The following is a 24000-nucleotide window of genomic DNA, read 5'->3' on the forward strand; positions in this document are numbered from 1 at the left end:
TTAATTTCTGTTTGTATTTTTTAATTGTTTAGTTGCATTAGATTGTTTACATACTTCTAAGGTAGAATTTTTAAAATAATTAACGTCGTAATTAATAAATATTTATTTTTCAGATTTTATCATCTCTTAGCCAATGATCACTTGATTCCAAAACAAGCATGGTAACGCAAGGATTTAAACAAATTCCCATCCACCTACATAAACATTTTCTCAAACCAAATACAAAAAGATATGAAACTATACAAAACTTTACACAAAGGAACCTCAGCATGCAGCTTCGGATTGTAGATCATAAAACTCCACAGCATCTCCAAATTACCTGATCTCTACTTTCTCTGAATCATCAAATCACGAAAACTCATGATTATTTGAATTATTATTTGTACAGTCAAAAGGGAAAGCGTGGTTTGGCGATGACAATTAGATCAGCTATCCTATGCATTGTGATGCCGAAAACCTCTGCCATATCTAAATCTTTAGGTGTAGTATTAGGAGGAAGCTCCCAATCAAAGCTGTGGAGAAGTTGAGCTAGAACAAGCTCAACACTTGCTGTTCCAAATGTGATAGCTGGGCACATTCTTCTACCAGCGCCAAAAGGAATCAGCTCGAAATGCTGCCCCTTGAAGTCGATTTTGCTACCCATAAATCTTTCTGGTTCAAACAAATCTGGGTTTTCCCAAGATTCTGGATCTCTCCCTATTGCCCAAGCATTCACAAAAAAACGTGTTTTTGCCGGAATATCGTACCCATCAATGTTCACATCTTCCATGGATTCTCTTGGGAGCAATAATGGGTTTGGAGGATGCAGTCGAAAGATCTCTTTGATGACAGCTTTCAAATACTGCAACTGTGCCAAATCACTCTCTAAAACAACTCTTCTATCTCCTACTACGTTTCGTACTTCAGCTTGTGCTCTTTCCATGACTTTAGGGTTAATGATGAGCTCTGTCATTCCCCAGTCAAGGGCGATCCACGTTGTATCAGTTCCTGCAGCAAACATGTCCTGCAGTAACGGTAATGATATTATAATTCCTATAATCTTTAAGCCAGAAGTTCAGCAAAAAAAGGATTAAGTTCAATGAGTTGGGACTTGTAGGCATAGGCCAAAGTAAAAGTAGAAGTCTTCACTGACCAAGATGATAGCCTTTATATTATCCTTGGTAAGAGGTATTTCATCAGATCCACTCTCCTGTATATGGAGCAACACATCCACAAGGTCCTTGTGCTCCTTTGTCCCTCTCTTCTGATTGATATGTTCATCCAGCAATTGGTCAAAAAGTCGATCAAACCGTCGAAAAGTCTTTTGAAGTCTGGATTTCGTGCCTGTTAAACTGTCAATAAATTCCATGGAAGGGAAGAAATCTCCAAGACTAAATCCTCCAAGCAATACTTGAATCTCATGGAGTATCTCTTGGAACCCATGGCGATCGTATTCTCCTCCACCTGAGAAATCCCTTCCGAAAGCAACCCGAGAGAGGACATCATTTGCGTAGAGTCCAAGCATCTTGGTTAGATTGGTGGTGGAAGGATAGGATTCTGCAACTCGATGCACCAAACGAGCTACTTCTTCTCCTCTGACAAAGCTATATGATTGAACTCTTTTAGCACTCAAAAGTTCAAGAATGCATATTTTTCGAACATGTCTCCAATATGCACCATAGGGGGAGAAGGCAATATCTGTGCAACCATAAACGAGGTGTTTTGCTGAAAAGAATTGTGGGCGGCTTGCTACTGCAAGATCATGGGTTTTCATGGCTTCCTTTGCTAGTCTAGCAGATGAAATGGCCACTGCTGGGATCTGGCCAAGCTGTAAATAAATTATTGGTCCGAACTTCTCTGCCAAACACTTGAGAGAGATATGAGGCATTTTCCCAAGCTGGTGAAGGTTTCCAATGATGGGCAGCTTTGGAGGGCTTGGTGGGAGATTCACTTTTCTTTTTCTCGACTTCTTGTAGAAGAAGAACGTCCGCAGCACTAGAAGGAAAATTGAAGCTAAGAACAAGAAAGGTACGAAGTTCTCCTTAATTAGCCATTGACGAAAAGCCATTTGAGTTGCCATAAACGTATACTGTCAATATATCTGAGTCCACTAGCTTTTTCTCTTTGTTTTTCTGGTTATCATCCCATATATGTTTGAAGCTTTGGCTTTCTGTTCTCTCCAATTTTTATTTATTTATTTTGAACTTTTCTTCCGCAGTTGGTATACCAATTAATTTAATGCAATCCATTGTTGGACTTTATATGGATCTCTATCAAACCAACAACAATATATTCATAGAGACTTGATATTCACTTAAATTTCGCCAAATCCCATTAAATAAAGATTGCCACGCCAGTGACACTTCAATCGAGAACATAAACAACGGACTTTACATTCTGAAAAAATAAAAAATATATATAATAGATATAGGAGAATCATGTGGCCGACAACTTTCCTTTCGGTTTAGATTCACAACTCATCTTATTATTATTTATCAATTTTAACTCATAAATTCTACTACTAACAAAAATTAGTCAACAATTGCTTGTAAATGATTTGATATAGATGATAACTCTTGATTGCAACATAGCTTTTAAAATTGAGAAATGTTAATATGGGGACTGAGTTTGTCCGATTGTTTATATATGTTTATTTATTTAATAATTAAGAAAGTGATTTTTAATATATTAATATATTTTTTTATTTTTTAAAAATATTTAAATATATTCAAAAAATATAAAATAAAATAAAATAAAATAAAAAGATAAATTTGTGATAACGGCACGCCCCACAATTATTGCTGGTTGGGAGCCTGGCATTACCCTTTAGAATTATATAAAGACACGATGTGCTTTCGGGCTTTATGCACGTAACACAACACCTAATTGCATAAGAAAGGGCTAGTTAATTAGTGTAATTATAATTGACAACTTTGGATCGAATTTTCATTAAATAAAAAAATTGTATTTTCTATTTGTGAAGTTTATTAAATAAAAAAAAATAAAGATCCAACTGACTTTACATTCTAAAAAAATCCTAAGGTTTTTAAAAAAAATATATATATGAAAAACAAAAGAAAATTGATAAATTCACAAATGGGCTCTCATATGTTCAACACAACTGCAAATTATTAAGCCGCTATTTTCTTCAGCACATTTTGTTCTTGTTCATGAAAACCACACTTCACTAAAACAATGCATGCAGGGCCTGCCGGGGCTGACTTTGGAAAATTAAAAGACATTGCTGCTTAATTCGATTCCAATTTTTATCATGTGTTAGTGGCTCCGTATGAATAGATTGTCATTGTCGGGAATATACGGTGATCAGGATGTTGTGTAGGTTCCCTCCTATATAGAGGATGGCCTATGTGGGTCCATTAAGCCCACATGAAGAGAGGGTTTAAGCCCAGTTTAATTAGCTTTACTAAAACCTAAGTGCTGCTGCTATTAGTAAAAGAGAAAGTCTACTATGCCACCTTACTATGACCGTTCAATTTGACCGCTGGTCAAAATTTTTTTATTTTTTTTATTTAGTGGTTAAAGAAGTGATTTTAAATGTATTGGTGTATTTTTTTATTTTTTGAAAATATTTAAATGTATTAAAAAAATGTGAAAAGAAAAAAAAAAAACCACTAGGCGGCACGCCCAGCGGTAAGAGTGGGGCGGCATAGTAGCCCTACTCGTAGTAAAATAAAGACAATGTGAAAAACGTGTAAGAGAAGAAGACAAAAAAGTTGTCAAAAATAGAACAGGTTGTACTGTTTCCATCAAACGTTCTGATCGGCGTCTTCTTTAGTCCGATCAAACTGAAATTTTGTAGACAAGTTCATGTCTCAAGGATCTACAATCTGAACGGTGGAGATCGGATTTAGAGCAGTATTTATGATGTTTGTAGCCATGAACAGTACCACATCTTCTTTGGTGAGATCTTTTCTATCACATTGTTTGGTTGCCACAAAAGTGTTTTTCTTGAGATTCTTGTTAATTGTATGCATCTAGTGTTATCTAGAGAGAACATTTGTGTACACATCATTGTTGATAGTGGAAAGTTTAACTGGACTTGATCCCGTGATTTTTCCCTTTGCTTTGAAGGGTTTTCCACGTAAACAATTCTTGCCTCTTTGTGTGTGTATGATTTTGTTTTAGATTATTCTTTATTAAATTACTTCTTAACAGATTCACACAAAGTGAGAGAGTATTATTGCCGCTATTTGGTAATTGATTTGGTAATTCCAAGTCGCTATTAAGATTTCTCCTAACAAAGTGGTATCAGAGCCAGGTTATAGCCGTTCAATACTCTATGTTGAATAATGGAAGCTAATTTGAGTAGAATGGTTCTAATTATCACACTTGGAAAGGAAAAATCGAAGACCTTTTATTTGTGCAGCAATTTCATCTACCGGTGTTTGCTACTGAGAAGCCTGAAAATAAATCAGATGAAGAATAGACTTTGCAACATAGACAAGTTTGTGACTACATCAGACAGTGGGTAGATGATAATGTTTTGAACCATATTAGTGGGGAGGCACATGTACGTACACTTTGGACTAAACTTGAACAGTTTTATGCTCAAAAGACTGGAAACAATAAAATGTATCTGATCAAGCATTTGATGTCTTTGAGATATCGAGATGGAACTTCGTTGACAGATCACTTGAACACATTTCAAGGAATAATTAATCAATTGGCTGGAATGGATATCAAGTTCGATGATGAGGTACATGGTTTATGTTTGCTTCGTACATTTCCAGACTCTTAGGAGACATTTAGAATGTCATTATCTAACTCAGCCCCAGATAGTGTAATCAATATAGATTTGGCTAAAAGCAGTGTTTTGCATGAAGAGATGAGAAGAAAATCACAGAGTTCATCTTCGCAGTCAGAGGCTTTGGTTACAGAAAAGAGGGGGAGGAGTAAAAATAGAGGTCCGAAGAATAGAGATAAAGGTAGAAACAAGGCAAACAAGTTTGCTAATGTTGAGTGCTATCATTGTGGCATGAAAGAGCATATCAAGAAATATTGTAGAAAATTGAAGAGAGAATACAAGGAGAAAGGGAATGAGAAGAAAGATGTTGATGAAAAGAAGGATGATCAAGTTGCCACCACTACTACTAGATACTTCTTCATTGTTTATGATGATAATGATGTTGTAAACATTGTTTCTCATGAAACTAGTTGGGTGATTGATAGTGATGCCTCAATTCATGCTACATCCAGAAATGATTTCTTTACAAACTATGTACCTGGTGATTTTGGCACAGTAAAGATGGGCAATGGTGGCTTGGCTAAAATTACTGACATTGGAGATATGTGCTTGGAAACTAATAACGGCACGGTGCTTGTTCTTAGAGATGTGAAGCACATTCCTGATATCCATTGAACTTGATTTCTACAAGTAAACTTGATGATGAAGGGTATTGCAACACTATTTGTAATGGGCAATGGAAGCTTACAACGGGTGCTATGGTTATAGCTCGAGGCAAGAAGGTTTTAAATTTGTACATGCTACAAGCAAGGCTCTCCAGTAGCATTATTAATGTTATGGAGAATGAGCTCACAGTACAATTGTGGCATAAAAGACTTGCCCACATGAGTAAGAAAGGCTTGACAATATTGGCTAAAAAGAATTTTCTGTCTGGAATGAAGAGTGCATCTTTGAAAAAGTGTACTCATTGTTTGGCAAGGAAGCAGAATAGAGTTTCCTTCAAAAGTTCTCCTTCAAGAAAGTCAGGTATACTTGATATAGTTCATTCAGATGTTTATGGTCCTATGAAGACAAGAACACTTGGCGATTCTTTGTATTTTGTGACTTTCATAGATGATCATTCAAGGAAGTTTTGGGTTTATACCTTGAAAAGAAAGGATCAAGTATTGGAAATGTTTAAACATTTTCAGGCCTTAGTTGAGAGGTAGACTAGAAAGAAGCTGAAGTGCATCCGAACTGATAATGGGGGAGAGTATTCAGGCCCATTTGATGATTATTGCAGACTGCATGGTATTTGAAATCAAAAGACACTTCCGAAGACTCCTCAATTGAATGGTTTAGCTAGGAAGATGAATAGAACACTGATTGAGAGATTGAGATGTTTGCTTTCACATGCACAATTGCCTGGATCTTTTTGGGATGGGGTTTTGAATACAGTTGTACATGTTCTTAATATGACACCATGTGTTCCACTTCAGTTTGATGTACTAGACAAATTTTGGACTGGTAAGGATGTTACCTATGATCACTTACGTGTCTTTGGTTGCAAAACATTTGTGCATATTCCAAAGGATGAGAGGTCTAAGCTTGATGTGAAGACCCGACAATGCATCTTTCTAGGTTATGGCCTGGATGAGTTTGGGTACAGATTATATGATCCAGTTGATAAGAAACTAGTGAGAATGTTTATTGAAGATCAAACCATACAAGATATTGAGAAGACAAATAAAGTAGTGATACGGTGCAATGATGGTTCGATTGACTTGGAGCCCGTGCCATTGACATATTTGCCAACGCAGGTTGAACATGCTATTCAAGATGACCAACAGAGTCCAAGTGATGCATTTGTATCGTGGTCGGGAAGTGTGTTCATCTTGCTTCAATCTATAAACCCACTTGTTCTTCAAAGCTCTTTTGCCTTTGGGCAACTCTACCAATTTAAAAGTGTGATTTTCATGCAATGACTGCATCTCATCTTGCATGGCATCAACCCATTTTGCCTTGTGTTCGTCTTCCATGGCTTCTACATAACACTCGGGCTCTCCCCTTCAGTCATTAACACATACTTGTCTATAGAATACCGAGTGGAAGGATGTCGGTCTCTAAGTTGTTAAGGGATTTAGTCAACGAAAATGTATCGACTTTGATGAGATCTTCTCTCCAGTTGTGAAGATATCCTCCATCTGTGTGGTTCTTGGTTTAGCAGCTAGCCTATACTTAGAAATTGAACAGATGGATGTGAAAATTGTCTTCCTATATAGTGATTTACAGGAAGAGATTTATATGGAGCAATCAGAAGGTTTCAGGGTGAAAGGCAAAGAAGATTGTGTGTGTCGACTAAACAAAAGTGTATATGGTCTAAAGCAGGTGCCCATACAATGGTATAAGAAATTTGAGTTAGTTATGGAAGAGCAAGGCTACAAGAAGACAACCTCTGACCATTGTATATTTGTGCAGAAATTTTGTGATGATGACTTTATAATATTACTATTTTATGTTGATGACATGTTGATTGTTGGCAAGAATTCTTTAAGAATTGAAAATCTGAAGAAATAGTTAAATCAGTCCTTCACCATGAAGGACTTGGGGCCAGCAAGGCAAATTCTTGGTATTTTGAATTTACCGAGATAGAAAAAAGAAGAAGTTGTATATGTCACAGGAGTGATATATTGAAAAAGTATTTGACAGATTCAATATGAATAAAGCTAAGACAGTTAGCTCTCCTCTTGCTACTCATTTTAAGTTGAGCACGAAGCAAAGTCCTTCCACAAATAGAGATAAGGAAGATATGGAAAGAGTCTCATATGCCTCAGGAGTGGGTAGTTTAATGTACTCAATGGTATGCACAAGGCCAGATATAGCTCATGCAATTGGAATAGTCAGTCGTTTTCTCTCAAATCCAGGAAAAGAGCATTGGAATGCAGTTAAATGGATTTTAAGATACCTCAGAGGTACTTCTATGGTATGTTTGTGCTTTGGAAATGGTAAACCTATACTTGAAAGGTTTATAGATGCAAATATGGCTGGTAACATTGATTCCAGAAAGTTCACTTCAGGGTATTTGATTACTTATTCAGAGGGAGCTGTGTCATGGCAATCCAAGCTACAGAAATGTGTTGCTTTGTCTACCACATAAGCTGAGTATATTGCCATAACTGAAGCAAGCAAAGAGTTGATATGGATGAAGTTCTTAGAAGAATTGGGTTAGAAACAAGAGAAGTATACTCTCTATTGTGACAGTTTGAGTGTTATCCATCTCAGTAAGAACTCAACCTTTCATTCAAGATCCAAGCATATTGATGTGAGGTATCACAGGATTCGTAATGCATTGGATATGAAATTGTTATAGATTGAAAAAATCCATACTGATGAGAATGGGTCAAATACGATGACAAAACCATTACCTATGCAAAGACTCGAAGTATGCAGAGCAAAAGCAGGTATGGTGAGTCCCCCCACATAGTTGGGAAGGGGGAGATTTGTTGTGTGGGTTCCTCCTATATGGAGGATGGCCCATGTGGGTCCATTTAGCCCACATGGAGTGAGAGTTTAGGCCCAATTTAATTTGGTTTACTAAAACCTAAGTGCTGCTGCTATTAGCAGAAAAAGATAGTGTGAAAAACATGTGAGAAAATAAGAAGACAAAGAGGCTGTCAAAAATAGAGCAGGCTGTACAGTTTCCATCAAACATTTCAATCGGCATCGTCTGTGGTCCGATTGAGCTAAAATTTTGCAGACATGTTCACAACTCAAGGTTCTGTAATCTGAACGGTAGAAATCGGATTAAGAACATTGTTTCTAGTGTTTGTAGCCATGAACAATACTGAGTCTTCTTTGGTGAAATCTCTTCTATCACATTATTTGGTTGCCAAGAAAGTGTTTTTCTTGAGAATATTGTTAATTGTATGCCTCTACTGTTATCTAGAGAGAACATTTATGTATACATCATTATTGATAGTGGAAGGTTTAACTGGACTAGGTCCCGTGATTTTTCTCTTTGCTTTGAAGGGTTTTCCATGTAAAAAATTGTTAGCTCTTTGTGTGTGTATGATTTTGTTTTAGATTATTCTCTATTAAATTACTTCCTAACAGATTCACACAAAGTGGGAGAGTATTATTTCCACTATTTGGTAATTGATTTGGTTATTCCAAGTCGCTATTAAGATTTCTCCCAACAGAGGAAACCCAATTTAGAGCAACGAAGTGATCCTCTGAATCATGAAGATTGTTTTCAACCATGAATATCCATCATTCGATCCCCAGTTAGCTGGAACAAATTGTTGAGAAATAATCTCACAATACTTGTGGACAAGATGATCTTAGACATGTTTATAAGGAAGAAACAATCATCTCTTATAGAATCAATTTTATGAGATGAGTTAGACCTATGAATTTCTTCATAAATGTGCAGATGAAAAGAAAAAGAAGGGCCAGGTGAAGTCAGTTTTCTTACGTGCATGCATGTTATTATCTCCCCGGTCGCTTTGATTCCCAAAAAAATTAAGAAACTTTCCCTTTGCATTTGTGATTCATTCTACCATGGAAAATTGAAATTGATGGGCGCATGAGCTAGTGAAAGTAAAATATCAAAGAAGATTAGCTGTGTCTTGATCTAGTGGCCACCATTATTATTAGAGTTGTAGAAAATGAACACACTTTTCTTATGGGTAGTGACCTATCACTACCTATAGTTCATTTCAAGTTTTTTATTTTTTTATCATTTTCTTTTGAGTATTTTTTTAACATCCTTAATCATTAAGAAGAAATTAAAAAAATATATAATTTTACTAATAGTCACTTCTTTAACCATTAAGTAAAATAAAAAATTAAAAAAAATCAAATATAAAAAGAGTAGTAAATGGGTAGTAGGAGAGTGGTAACCCTCTCATTTTCCTACCCAATTGTTATAATTAATTTTCTACAATTTATAATTCTTAATTATTCAAAACTACTAGCAACATGACAGAATAGTGGTGAAAAGTTGTAGACAAAGTACTCTAAAAGTGATCCTCAAAAAATCTTTTCTTATAGAGTAAAATCAACTACCATATGACACATGAAAGGGTTTAGCCAAGACATCAATCAATTGCTCTTGGGCAGACAATAATCGAACATCCAATGTTTTGTACTCAGACTCGTGTTGTTTGCTGGAGCCCCATGAAATGAGATTGGGCCTTAGAAAAACACAAAATCCATTGGTAGAACAACAATCATTTGGACTTCCAAGTTCCAACCTCAGTATAAGCTTGAATTGAGAATGATGATGATTGCCAAATAAAAAGACCCAAGGAAACGTTAATTTCTTTGAAAAAGTGCAAGATATGCTTAACGGCTTTGTAACGACTTGGCTTAATAATTCTCAACTAGTTGAAATATTGATAATTTGTTAGGTCTAAATTATATTTAATGGGTTCTATTGGATAAGTCCACGACCAATAAATTATTGAAGTTGATTAAGAGTTTTAATTAGGCTCAATAATTATATTAAATCTCATTTATTATTTATTGAAGGAGTTAGACTCCTTTTAGAATTTAAAAATTGGCTACTAGAAATTTATTTCAATTTAAAATCATCACTGATTGAAGTTTCCTACACAGTTTCAGTCACTCTCAATCTTACATATATGAACTACTAGAGTATGTCTTTAATTTCAAGCATGCTCGGATTACAATTCTAGAATCCTCTTTACCTTATAATTTCTAAACCCAACCTATACCATCCTAGAAATAGAGTCTCATGCATTGTACATGCACCTACCTCTTTAAGCCTAGGTTTTTTGCTTTTTGCTCACTTTTTACCTTTAGCATGCCATAGCCTCATCTCCCCCACCATGAAATAGGGCAAGGCCACCATTGTCTCTTCCTCCCTCCTAATCGAAGCAACACTACAAGATAAGTAGCTTAATCATAAATTAAAATTAGCATACGTTAGCTAGTTATATTATTATTCTTATTAAAGCTAGTTCTTTGGAAGTCAGTGTTTACGTACCACGCATGTCACGATATTTGCAAGTACGTTATTCATAATATTTCATTTCGCATATTATAATTATGTATGCATTATGAATCTCAAGCATCTCACGTTGCATAGAACACGTAAGTTTTCATAAGATCAAGCGTAAGATAAGTTCAGAACAATTAATCAGATGGTCATTTAAATGCATGGTACTAATGCAGTTTCAGGGTGGATATGCAAGCCACAGACTCAAGCGTCGGGACGTGGGGCTAGTGCACAATCTCGCATACAGGGTTAAGTGTGCTGCCAGTCAGATCAGTTAATTTAGACAAATTAGTCATGCATATCATAAGCATTAGCATGATCAGTCATGATTTTAAACTCTTAGCATGAAATTTTTTTATGAAAACCTTATGTTAAGTATATTTTCGTTATGATAAGTTTCTTACTGAGTCATTGACTCATTTTAGAATTCTTTTTTTTTTTTTTTTATGTTTTTAAACCACCCAGGTCAGAATATTTATGAAGGTGGAGCTGCAAGACGAGTACAGATGCTTTAAGTTATGATTTTTATGACACGGATTTTAAGAAATTTTAATACAAAATGACTGTATTTATTATATGAAATCTTTGTATTTGGTGCTTTCTTTAGAAAAAAAATAAATATATTTTTAAGTTAGGCCATGTTCAGTATTAGCACTCTGGCTCCAGTGATTTTCTAAAAGAATGACATATTTCTTAATCGTGGGGAGCGGTGTGTTACAGATGGTATTAGAGCTCAAGTCGAAGATTCTATAGACTTTTCTGGAAAAAAAATAGGGGAAAGTTTTTCAAAAAAAAGATATTTTTTTTTTTTTACAAAACAAATCTAGGCTAAAGTCTCCCCAAGGCATGTCTTGCTCTGTAATAAGTATCTTGAACTATTACTTTTTTGTTCTTATAATTATGTTTCAAAGATATTTTTAAACGCATGCACCTACTACGTAAAAGAGTTGTAGAGCACGAGATAATGAAAGTTTCTAAATGTGAGGTTAGGAAGTTTGGCTTTTAAGATTAATGGTGCATTAGGACCCGAACTTTGGAAAGTCTTAGGTTACGATTTATTTATGTTATTATTTTAAGTGGAGAGTTTTATTATTATTATTTCATATGGAGATCATTAGTTACTATTGTATGTGGAGTTAAGATGAATGTTGGGTGAATTTATTATTAGTCTTTTACATCAATCTCATTGTTAAGGTTGATATTTGTTTAGGTTTGAATTAAATTTGGAGTGTATGATGGTTGACACGTAGCATGCTAACGTATGCGCCTAAAGGATTAGTAAAGCATCGGACCAAAATATGAGACAATCGAAATTTTTTAAATATTAGGTTCGACTAAATGATTGAGGAGTAAAGAGACATGAAAAACATGTGGCGGATAAGTAAGTAAGTTATTTGAGGTCTAGCAAATTCTGAGGATGTAATTTTTATAAGGAGAAGAGTTTGTAACGACCCGGCCTAATAATTCTAATCTTAGAATATTGATAATTTTTATTAAGCCTAAATTATATTTAATGGGGCATATTGGATAAAAATACTAGTGATAAATTATTGAGATTGATTAGGAGTTTTAATTATATTGAATAACGAGGTTAAATCTCATTTATTATTTATTGAAGGAGTTAGACTCCTTTTAGAATTTAAAGATTGGCCATAAGAAATTTATTTATTTAAAATCATCATTGATTGAAATTTCCTATACAGTTTCAGTCATCAATCCTACATTAAATGAACTACTAGAGTATGTCTTTAATTTCAAGCATACTAGGATTACAATTCTAGAATTCTCTTCACTTTAAAATTCTTAAACTCAATAAGACTATTCATCCGGGCTGGATTTTTTTTTCGACACGGTTCGGAACCCGAAAAATCAGATTCTGACAAGTTCCGGCCCAGAAAAACCCGGACCTATCCGGTCCGGTTATTGAAATCCAAGTTTCAAATTTTAAACCCGATATCCAGTTTCTATTTAAAAAAAAAATTGCAACTTACGATACAACTCTCTCTCTCTCTCTCTCTCTCATCTAAACACTGCCCCTGCGCCAGTTGAAACCCTCTTCCTTCTGTCCATCTTCTCGTTCTCCAGTCCAAACCTAGAGTCCAAATCGAAACCTCTTGATGTCTCTCTCTGAAACCCTAGCTCTCGATCTCTCTCTCTCTTGCCCAAAGTCCAAACCAAAACCCTAGCTCTCTCTCTAGCCGTATCTTCTACTTTCTCTCTCTCTCTCGTCCAAACCGTATTTGCTGCTCTCTCTCGCTCCTAAACCAAAACCCTAGCCTTCAAAGTGTCTGTTGTCCTCTCTCTCTCTTTCCAAAGCCATAGCCTTCGAGTTTCTGAGGCAGTTTGTCTCTCACTGGAGTTTCTGACACTATATCAGAAGGCTTGAGCCATGAAGACTTGGGGAGTGAATCATGGGTATGCTGCTGCTCTTTTTTTTTTTTTTGTTTTTGGAAAAAAGAAATCTTTTTGAGGTACTTAGATGTTTTCAAAGAAGATCGGTATGTTCCCAAAGTTCAATAACTCTGTGTTTTTCAATTTTCACTCTGTGCTTTTATCGTGTATTGATAATTCTAGAATCCTTTTCACCTTAATGTTTAACCCAACCCATACCATCCTACAAATAAAGTCTTGTGCATTGTACGTGCACCTACCTCTTCAAGACCAGGTCTTTTATTTTTAGCTCTCTTTTTACCTTTAGTATTTTAATACAAAACAACTCTATTTATTATAAGGAATCATTGTACTTGACGCTTCATTTAGAATATATATATATATATGTTATCTAAGTAGGGTTCAATAGTAGCACTCCAGCTCCCATGATTTTGTAAAAGAATGACATATTTCTTAACCGTGAGGAACAAGGTGTTACAGGCTTGCACATGAAGCATAGTGGGCCGATGCATAAATTTGGATACCTTGTTGATAGCAAAGGCCACATTAGGTTGAGTTCGAGATAAGTATTGCAAGGCACCCAATGCTTAGATGGAGAGAAGGGTTAGTCGTCGTATCACCTAGGAAAAAAAAGACATAAATTGTGGGCCACATAATCGGAGAAGAAATCAATTTGGTGGTAGCCATGTTTGTTTTCTATAGGATATTAGCAATATACTATTGTTAATATCATCAACATAAATTAGTATAAAAAAATGACTTAATTTTGCTGGAGAATAAACAGGGAGGAGTCTGACTTGGAGATCACAAAGCCAAGTTCCATCAACCTAACAATCAAGCAATAATACCATGCTCGAGGGGCCTGTTTGAGCCCATAAAGGGCTTTCTTCAAGTTGCACACATGATAAGGAAATTGAGAATAGATGAAGCCAGGGGGTTGAGTGAAACAAATCTTCAAAAATGACACCATACAAAAAAGCATTTTGCATATCGAGTTGGTGAAAAGTCCAAAAGCCAAGGAGATCACAGTGCAAAGTATAGTTGGTTTGAGAATTAGATTGATTGAAAGTGTCCCCAAAATCAATACCTGGTTGTTGATAACATTTGGCAACAAGTCATGCCTTATAGCGCTCATCATGTCTACCTTGGAAGGCATGATCAAAGTGGTGATAACAAAAGAGAGCGGTGTGACCATGTTTACTCCAAACTTGGCAAATTGGCTTAGGAGGGCCAAAAAAAATTATTAAAGCACTGAGAGGATGCACCCCCCAAGACCACCATGCCCTTAACCACAGGAATCACAACCATTTGAATTGTTGCAACCATTATTGTTTCCAATGCCACCTCGACCACGGGTGGAGGCATAGCAGGTAGCCATATATGCAATAGAGAAACCAGAGTCATTAGTAGCATTGTGCATAATAAGATGTTGCTCATGAGCTGATAAATGGCCATATAATTCATCAATGGAAAATGAATGTACCTGTTGAGGAAATATAATTTGACACACGCCACAAGTTCGCACCAATGATGCTACAGACAAGTAATAGGTAATGTATCAACATAAAGCAGGGGTGGGTGTGATTCTCAAATATGAGAAAGGTGATGTTATCATGGCTGCTAATAAAGCTGAAAATGAGGTTGCAAATCTTGAAACAATTGAGCTCTTATATATGTTTAGAGGACTTCAATTTTGCATAAACATGGGTATTTCTAAGATTATTCTTGAAAGTAATCGTTTTGTGATGATTAAAGAGATACAAGAAGCTGCTAGTTCTCTATCTGTTCTTGGGAATATGCTAAAAGAAACACACAGGTTAATGAAGTTTTTTAGTGTATGCAAAGTTCAACATGTCCATAGATTAGGTAATGAGGCAGCTCATAGACTTGCTTGCTACACTTGGAATGTGGAGGATATTGAAATGTGGTGGGCTAATGTTCCAATGCCCATTTCCCAAGCTGTATGGCTAGATAAGAATTCTTTTTAATCCTTTGTTATTAATGAAATTTGTTTTCCTATAATAAAAAAGTAACAAGTAATGAGAAAAATAAACAATCAATCACAAAACACAAAAATTTACGTGGTTCAGCAATGAGCCAACATCCATGGAGCTGCAACGAATTTTATTCAAATGAGATTTATAACACATAGTGAGTTTGTAAAAGTTTATCTCTCCTCACTAACTCTCAACTCTTTCTCCAAGCTAAAATATTTTCCTTTGTTCTCTCTATTTTTCCCTTCAACAATAGCCTTTAGCACACGTTTGTACTTTAAATAATACATATATATAGGCATAGAGCGAGAAAACCCTAAGGCAGCAACTTTCGGGTTATTTGCTCGAGCAGAGTGTCAAGCTCGCCTTGAGCGAAATTATGTCCAACATCCACTCAACCGGCCTATAGAACGTGCCTCAAGCGAACTCTCTACCTAAGTCTCGCTTAAGCCAACCATCGAGCACTACTCCAGCAAACTCTTAGGCAGGGAGTTTGCTTGAGTGCCATGTCGAGCGAGAGTCCAGTGAACTCTTGGCTTGACACCTTCTCAGCTCACAACAGGTTCCACATAATCCAACAATCTCCCAGTTGGAGACTAGTTCAACCACATGCTAGCCACTATCTCTAGCATAAGCCCTATCTCCTTTGCCACTCACAGCTCCTATCTGCAAGCTAGAAAACCAACTGTGAACGACTTCAATTCATCAAAAATAGTGTCCTTAGTCAACAAATCTGCGGGGTGACTCACAACTCCCATTGCATTAGAATATCTAGTCTCGTATCGACCCTGGCATACATCAGAGAACTTGTTGCTGAGGTCCCTTTCTCTGATCTGGAAGACTAATCCCACCTCCTGTTGCCAACCTATTCAATCTTCTGTCAACATGCCTACCTTCTGTGCAGTGCATGCTTCCACCTTAGAAGCCTAAAGAGCTTTTTCGCAGCTAACTCTTACTTGCTCGATCTCCCATCTCGCAAGATTTTTTTGTTGTTCCGTGGTTCACCACCTCTAGTCAGCAGGATATAGTTCAAGGTAAGTGAATGCCACTGTGGAGGTCTGGTCGTCCTGGCTCCCCTGCGAGTAGCAATTGTAGGTGTATACAATCCTAAATCACCATATGATCTATCCTCATCTCTCATACACTTGTTTTGCACAGTAATCTCATAAATATTCCTTAGGATTTTTTATTCATGACTCCCTCTTGCTTACCCGTCCTCACATTTATGAGTGCCTTCCCCTTCTGATTCACGTGACCGAGTCTGCTTTGCCATAACTCAGTGTTACCTGCACATAACTGGACCCTGATGCCAAATACAAAGTGTATATTCTCTTACCACATGCCAAGACCATCACACCATTAGTGACCTTCCACTCTCCTCCTGAAAATGCTATTGGATAACCACTATCGTCAAGCTGTCCCACAGAGATAAGGTTCTTCTTCAGCTCTAGAATGTCTCTGTCTTGTTGCAAAGTCCACATGTTCCTATTTGGAAGTATGATGCACACATCTCTCACTCCCACTACATCTAGTGCTTCTTCAACAGCCGCATACATATTACTAAAATCACCAGGAATGTAGTTATGCATGATTTCTCGATGTAAAGTGGAATGGAATGAAGCCTTTGAATCCAACACTCAATTATCAACTAGATTGTGTACTTCAAGAAATAAAGCATCCTGTATTTCTTCAGTCACCACATTTGCAGTGTCATCCTCAGTCTTTTCATATTTCTATAATCTCTTTTTATGTGTCCCATCTTGCCACAATTACTGCGAGTGATCTACTGCCCAGATCTCAACTTGCTCCTGCCCCTATTCCTAGAACTTGACCTATCATGTCCCCTTCCCCGATCATCAACATTCATGGCCCAACCCGAGCTTGAGAACTAGCCAGAATCTTTCCTGCATACCTCCTCAGAAAGAATCATATCACTAACGTCATCGTAATTTCATTTCATTTTAACAGCAGAATTCATCACAACCATTCTCATGGCTTCCCAACTATTTGGCAATGATGCCAACAAAATCAACGCTCTGGTCTCATCATCAAACTCAATATCGACCGATAACAATTGATTTGTAATAATATTAAATCATTCAAATGTTGGGCAACACACGTACCTTCTACCATTCTTAGATTGGACAGTTTCTTCATTACGTATTAGACAAAGCCATCATGAGATATGCTATGATTCTCTCCTTAATAATGTTGTGCACCACTAATCTTGATAGGGTTAGTTGAATAACCCCCAAGACATGTCGATCTAACAGGTTCCAATCAGCATCCTCCATGTTGTCCTGCTTCTATCCTAACAGAGGAAGACATAGCTTTTTCCTGTAGAGATTATCCTTGATTTACATCCTCCAATATCCAAAATTTGTGTTTAACTGTTGTTAAACTTCTCGATTTCAAACTTCACTTCATCTTCTGCCATTGTTCTCCTTTGAACCTGAGCTTGATGTTCTGATACCAATTGCTGAGAAAATATAATGATGCACACCACAAGTTCACACCAACGATACTACAGACAAGTAATAGGTAACGAGAAAAATAAACAATCAATCACACGAGACAAAGATTTGCGTGGTTCAGCAATGTGCCTACATCTACGAAATTATAGGAGATTTTATTCAGAGGAGATTTACAAGACACATTGAGTTTACAAGAGTTTCTCTCTACTCACTAACTCTCAACTCTCTCTAGGCTAAAAAAGGCTCCTTTGTTCTCTCTATTTTTTTTTTCAACAATAGCCTTTAGCACACGTCTATGCTTTAAACAATACAAATATAATCATAGCGCGAGAAAACCCTAAGACGACAACTTTTGGGTTACTCACCCGAGCGAAGTGTCAAGCGCACATTGAGCGAACTCTTTATCCAACATTAGCTTGAGCCTTGAGCGAACTCTCTGTTTGATGTACGATCGATCCAACCATAAAGTGCACCTCAAGCGAACTCTCTGCCTGAGTTTTGCTTGAACGTCGAGTCGAGCGAGAGTCGAGCAAACTCTCGATTTGACGTCTTCTCAACTCACAACCAAACTCCACATAGCCCAACACCCTAGAAGTGACAGGGACCAAAAATGTATCATACTCGAATCCAAGGTCAGGCATGATATAAGAGATGAGTTCATAGTAGTTGAGAGGCTTACTAATGGCTGCAAGAGTATCAGCGAAGCCTTTAATCGTTTGAATTTTTTTTCAAAAACAAAATACCCACCTTTCTTTATACTGGTAAGTTGAAGATAGATTTGCATTGTCGATGCATGAGAGTGGGTCATGAATATACACTCCAGAGAAAGCCACAATTCTCGAGTTGTGTGACACCCAATAACGTGTCCAATAATATTTTTGGACAAGCAAGACACGGGAGTGCCAGGATCAGTTGGTCGAGTTGCTTCCATTTTAGAATTTTGGGGTAATAACCATAGAATCATCGCTAGTATGGTTGGGGTTGGGGTAGAAATAGAACCATCAACATAACCATAAACATCTTAGCCATAAACATCTTGGCCATAAAGGTAGAGGACAACTTGTGCCTTCCACACAAGGTAGTTGTCACCAGTTATTTTTATTTGGATGTGATGTAGAAGGGAGGCAATTATAGCAAGGAACAATTTGGTGGTAGTTGTGGCATTTGTTGTTCTAGAGGGAAAAAAAAAAGACACAAGAAGAGAGACATGATTGATAGAAAATAAAAATAAATAAAATGGAAAAGAGAGAAGGAGGGAGAAAGATTTTGAAAGCTAAATCTTTCTATCCTTAATTGTGATAGAATACAAAACATTGATCTCTATTCATAGGAAAATTAAATGAAGATCAGATAAGATAAATATCTTCGAAAATCAAACATCTTGATTTGATAATTATGTAATCAAATCAGAATAATAATAAAATCAAATTATTGACTTGATATATATTATCTTTAATATCCTCTTCAAACTCAAGGTGGAAAACTTTTAAATCTTGAGTTTGAAATTGAGTATAGCCTTCATACTCGATGATTGATAATTGATGAGATAAATTAGCATTGGTGATGAAGTGACTAACAGCTGAAATATCAAATATGGAGTTGTAGCAAACAATGGGTTGATAATGGGCCAAAGACAGCATAAGGATAATAATAGGCCGAAAGATTGAGCCAATAATTGGCTACATATGGACTTGGTCAACTGTCAGACCAAAATCAAAAGGTTAAAAATGAATATGTGCTTCAAATAATGCTCATAACAAATCAAAACCTAATAAAATGCCCACAACTAATAAAGACACTCCTAATGTATGGATTTGATACGAAACATAATTGAACGACAATGAAGAACTTTAAAAGAAATAGTTTATAGGATTAAGCATCGTCTTAGCCAAGGGCTCTAATACCATGATAAAAAAATAAATATAATATAGTTGAAAAGGAAATGGAGAAGATAGAATGAAAGTGAGAGATTTTGAAAGTTACATCTTTATAATATTCTCAATTGTAATTGATATTATATTGATTTAATTTTCATAATTATAGATTTGATTTTGACTATTTATATTTAAGATATCTTATTTTATATCAATGTGACTTTCCTATAAATATGAATTTATGCTTTGTATTTAATTTATAATTAAGAGTAGAAGAAAGATGCAGCCTTCAAAGTGTCTCTCCTTCCTCTCTTCTCCATCTCCTTATCTTATATTTTGCTTTTTATAATAATAATAATAATAATCTATTCATAATAATAATAAAAATAATTAAAAAAAAAAGACAACAGGAAGTATGAGTGGACATGATATTGGAGTGGAAAAATAAAAGAGACACAAGAAGTGTTTGACGAAAGACCAGCAAGAGGGAAAAAAATCAACGAGATGGCGACGTTAGTCGAGTGGCTAGCTTTTGATACCATGAAAACACCAACAGAGGTAAAATATTTATTCACTCTATTTGCATTATAGAAAATATACAGAATTGCAACTACTCATATGGGAAGAGACAAATTGTCATGACTGATGCCATTCCTTGCGGTGTAGGAGATCTTATTATAAACGATTTGCCTTTTGAGGGTGCACGACTTTCACCAGCTGTTGATTTGCAATTATTGCCATCTATAGAAGATATGGGAGGTGTCGAAATCTGCTATGCTCCATTATTTTCTGTGTTTCTCCTTGTATTGCATACACGTAATGAAGCGGAACTAGGTGAATGATAAAACGTTTAAATTATGGCTTGTTTTGGCCAACGGGAAAGCGTAGTCTTGCAATGAGAGTTAGGTCAGATATCCTGTGCGTCGTAATCCCGAAAACCTCTTTCATATCAAAATTTTCAGCTGTGGTACCAGGAGGAAGATACCAATCAAAACTGTGGAGAAGTTGAGCTAAAGCGAGCTCAATAACTGCTGTTCCAAATGTGATTCCTGGGCATATTCTTCTACCAGCACCAAAAGGTATTAGCTCGAAATGCTGTCCCTTGAAATCGAGAGTGCTACCCATAAATCTCTCTGGCTGAAACGTATCTGGGTTTTCCCAAGATTCTGAATCTCTCCCTATTGCCCAGGCATTGAAAAAAAAACGTGTTTTGGCTGGAATATCGTACCTTTCGATATTCACATCTTCCGTGGATTCTCTAGGTACTAGAACTGGAGCAGGAGGATGAAATCGTAAGATCTCTTTGATGACAGCTTTAATGTAGTGCAGGTGAGGTAGATCACTCTCTAAAACAACGCTTCTATGATCTCCGACGATGTTTCGTATTTCTGCTTGTGCTATTTCCATGACTTTGGGGTTCAGGATGAGCTCTGTCATTCCCCATTCAAGGGTGATGGACGCTGTATCAGATCCTGCGGTAAACATGTCCTGCAATGACAGTAATATTAATATATGAGAAATATTGATCTCTATTCTGTAAGTTAACCAAAATATCGCATATAACATGCATAATACTGTATGATGGTGAAAAGATCGAAAAAATAAAGCTAAGTATTGCATATATTCAAGAGTGGGGACTTACCAAGATGATAGCTTTGATATTATCCATAGTGATTGGCAGATCGCCGGATCCATTCTTTTGTATATCGAGTAAGACATCCACAAGGTCCTTGTGCTCCTCTGTTTCTCTCTCGGGATTGAGATGTTCACTCAACAACTGATCAAAAAGTTTATCAAAGCTTCGAAAAGTCTTTTGTAGTCTAGATTTCCTACCCGTTAGACTATTTACGAATTCCATGGAAGGGAAGAAATCTGCTAGGCTAAATCCTCCGAGCAATACTTGAAACTCCTCGAGCATTTGATGGAAGCCATGGCGATCGTATTCCCCTCCACCCGAGAAATCTCTTCCGAATACAACCCGGCAAAGGACATCATTTGCGTAGAGTCTAAGCATCTTGGTTAGATTGGTGGTGGAAGGATAGGAATCTGCAACTCGATGAACCAAACGAGCTACTTCTTCTTCCCTTACGAGTCTATATGATTGAACTCTTTTAGCACTTAAAAGTTCAAGTACGCATATTTTTCGAACATGCCTCCAATAATCACCATAGGGGGAGAAGGCAATATCGGTGCAACCATACAAGATATGCTTTGCTGAAAAGAATTGTGGACGGCTAGATAGCACAAGATCATGGGTTTTAATTGTTTCCTTTGCTAGTTTAGCCGATGAAATCACCACTGTTGGGATTTGACCCAGTTGTAAATGTATAATTGGTCCGAACTTCTCAGCCAAACACTTGAGAGAGAGATGAGGCATGCTGCCGAGCTGGTGAAGGTTACCAATGATGGGCAGCTTTGGAGGGCTTGGTGGGAGATTGGAGTTTCTTTTCCCTGCTGACTTCTCCTTCAAGAAAAACTTCAGGGACACAAGGAAAATAATGCATGCAACGAACAACGACAAAGGTTGGAAGCTTTCCATTAACCATTGGAGAAAAGCCATTAGAGTTCTCAACAAAGATAGTGTAGTAGTAAGTGTTATTCTCAACATGTACGCATGCTCATTTATGGATAGATTTGCAGCTGTTGCTTGTTTCCAATTATTAATTTTTTCTCCTTATTTAGTAAATTCTTGCTCTTTTTCTGCCTTTGCTCTGGTACCAATTAAATCTTATCCATCGTCGGACCTAAGCGTTAAAGTTACAATCTAATTCAAACAAACGACCAATTTCATCAGCTTCATCTAAAGATGGCCTTGCCAACCCTTCAACAAAGAATATTACAAACTAAAATGTCAAAGATATGGACAACAAATATCGCCAAAAGTAGAGAGACGTACAATTCACTACTCTTGTACTAATTTGTTGGTTTGTATGTGTGCGTAGAACACAACAAGAAGTTGCCGTAACTCGTCTCTTGTAATAATTAATCTGAAGGCTCTGTTTTGGAAAAACTAATACAACCCAACCAAAATTTCCACGCCCAGTTCCTAAAGATCACTCTCATTTTCTTTCGTGACAAACAATATTATTGACTGTGAGGCTCGCATGCACTTGGTCTCAAAGAATATTCCAGTGCTGAACTTACTGATATTATCCTGTGGGGAGTCCTGAATGAGAAAATAAGAGTAATATTACTCACCATCTCAATTCTCAATCATCATCTCATCATTTTTATGATGTGTCATTAAATGATTAAAGATTATTTATTATATTTTACTTGTGAACCTATCATTTAATACCACATCATGAGATGATTAGATGATGAAGAAAAAAATGATGAATAGATTTTTTCCATTTTAGGACAATGATGGATCCTGTCCAGGCATAGAGGGTTGGCTTCTCCATTGTGTGGATCTCAATATTGTCTGCGGTTCAATTTGATGATTTGTTTTGATAAAGATTTGAGTGATCTCAATACTCTTTCTCCCTTGTGTGGATCTCAATACTCTTTCGCTTTTCCTTTATTTTATTTTATTTTTATTTTAAATGAAATTTGGGTCATGGAATACAAATTTGGACTGATAGGCCAATCCGAAGTGAACGCAAACTTTTTATGGGCCGAGAAAATTTGTGGGACAGATTAGATCATTTTAGAGGTTGAATCGAGGCCCAAAAACTCAAGGAAAAGCCCAAGGACCAAGTCGTGAGAACCAACTACCAGTTTAGGATCAGTTTCCCCACCACGCACGACTCCACTCCCATGCAGATGCATGTTTCTCCTTCCCTCATCTCTAGGGTTCATGACGACACTATATATATATATATATATATATATATATATATATATAGAACATGTGCATGTTAGACCCCATGCATCTTGATTTTCTTTTTCAAGCTAGGGTCGTCGTATCCTCCATGGAATCCCACACATGGAACAATAGTCCCTCCACGCGTAGCAGACAACCCGTAAGCCCATAGCCCTTCGTTTCCTCAATCGTAAATCACCACTCCCAAGCTCTTCATCGTGTCAGGATTGTAGCCAAACTTTGAGCCCGCAGCGGAGCCATCGTAACCCACTGTGCAACCTCCCAGCCACTGACACGAACGAGCCCAGCTCGAAACAGAACCCAATGTCACATCCCGTGGCCCCATGGAACCAAACCACCACTGGTAGCCCACGCTGTCGTAGGAGCCGCCCAACAAACCACCACAACCACCCTTGCCCCTTCATAGAACCCTACACATCGAAAAACACCACCTCCAACCTCACAGAAGGCCCCTATTTCCTGCACAAAAAAAAGAACAAGTTATGTGCTCTCAGCCCTGTTACTCCACTGTTGGACTGCAACCCCACTGCTCAGTCGTCGTTCTCCTCTCGGTAAGGCCATGATGAACCTTTTCTCACTTTCCCTCTCTCTGTCTCTCTCATCACTTTCTCTCTCTCTCTCTCAATGCCTGATCTGCCGCCGCACTCACCACTGTCGACCTCAGCCCATCTTCCTGCACGGTCGTATGTTCACTTCTCTCTCAGTATGGAGCACACCTCTCTGTTTGCACGTAAAGTCTTGTTTGGAAGTGTTTAT

General features: G+C 36.9%; 2 protein-coding genes across 2 annotated transcripts; both read right to left on the reverse strand.

The window, feature by feature from the left end:
• Positions 1-173: 173 nt before the first annotated feature.
• On the reverse strand, positions 174-2269 carry LOC121268868 (cytochrome P450 71AP13-like). Its single transcript, XM_041173136.1, has 2 exons — positions 1133-2269; positions 174-1003 (listed from the first exon to the last, which is right to left on the reverse strand). Exons 1-2 carry the CDS (start codon positions 2057-2059, stop codon positions 389-391), a joined length of 1542 nt encoding a protein of 513 aa, XP_041029070.1. The 5' UTR covers positions 2060-2269; the 3' UTR covers positions 174-388.
• Positions 2270-19973: 17704 nt separating this feature from the next.
• LOC121268906 (cytochrome P450 71AP13-like) lies at positions 19974-22044 on the reverse strand. Its single transcript, XM_041173174.1, has 2 exons — positions 21061-22044; positions 19974-20906 (listed from the first exon to the last, which is right to left on the reverse strand). The coding sequence occupies exons 1-2, from the start codon at positions 22024-22026 to the stop codon at positions 20274-20276; spliced, it is 1599 nt and encodes a 532-aa protein (XP_041029108.1). The 5' UTR covers positions 22027-22044; the 3' UTR covers positions 19974-20273.
• Positions 22045-24000: the final 1956 nt, after the last annotated feature.

Source organism: Juglans microcarpa x Juglans regia, chromosome 6D (genome assembly GCF_004785595.1).
Source record: "Juglans microcarpa x Juglans regia isolate MS1-56 chromosome 6D, Jm3101_v1.0, whole genome shotgun sequence".
Lineage (NCBI taxonomy): Eukaryota > Viridiplantae > Streptophyta > Magnoliopsida > Fagales > Juglandaceae > Juglans > Juglans microcarpa x Juglans regia.

Excerpts from the sequence above, each read along its gene's own strand:
- LOC121268868 (XM_041173136.1), bottom strand. The coding sequence starts at position 2,059 with ATGGCAACTCAAATGGCTTTTCGTCAATGGCTAATTAAGGAGAACTTC. Across the intron at positions 1,004-1,132 it reads ATATAAAGGCTATCATCTTG|GACATGTTTGCTGCAGGAAC; the intron begins GTCAGTGAAGAC and ends CCGTTACTGCAG.
- LOC121268906 (XM_041173174.1), bottom strand. The coding sequence starts at position 22,026 with ATGTTGAGAATAACACTTACTACTACACTATCTTTGTTGAGAACTCTA. Across the intron at positions 20,907-21,060 it reads ATATCAAAGCTATCATCTTG|GACATGTTTACCGCAGGATC; the intron begins GTAAGTCCCCAC and ends CTGTCATTGCAG.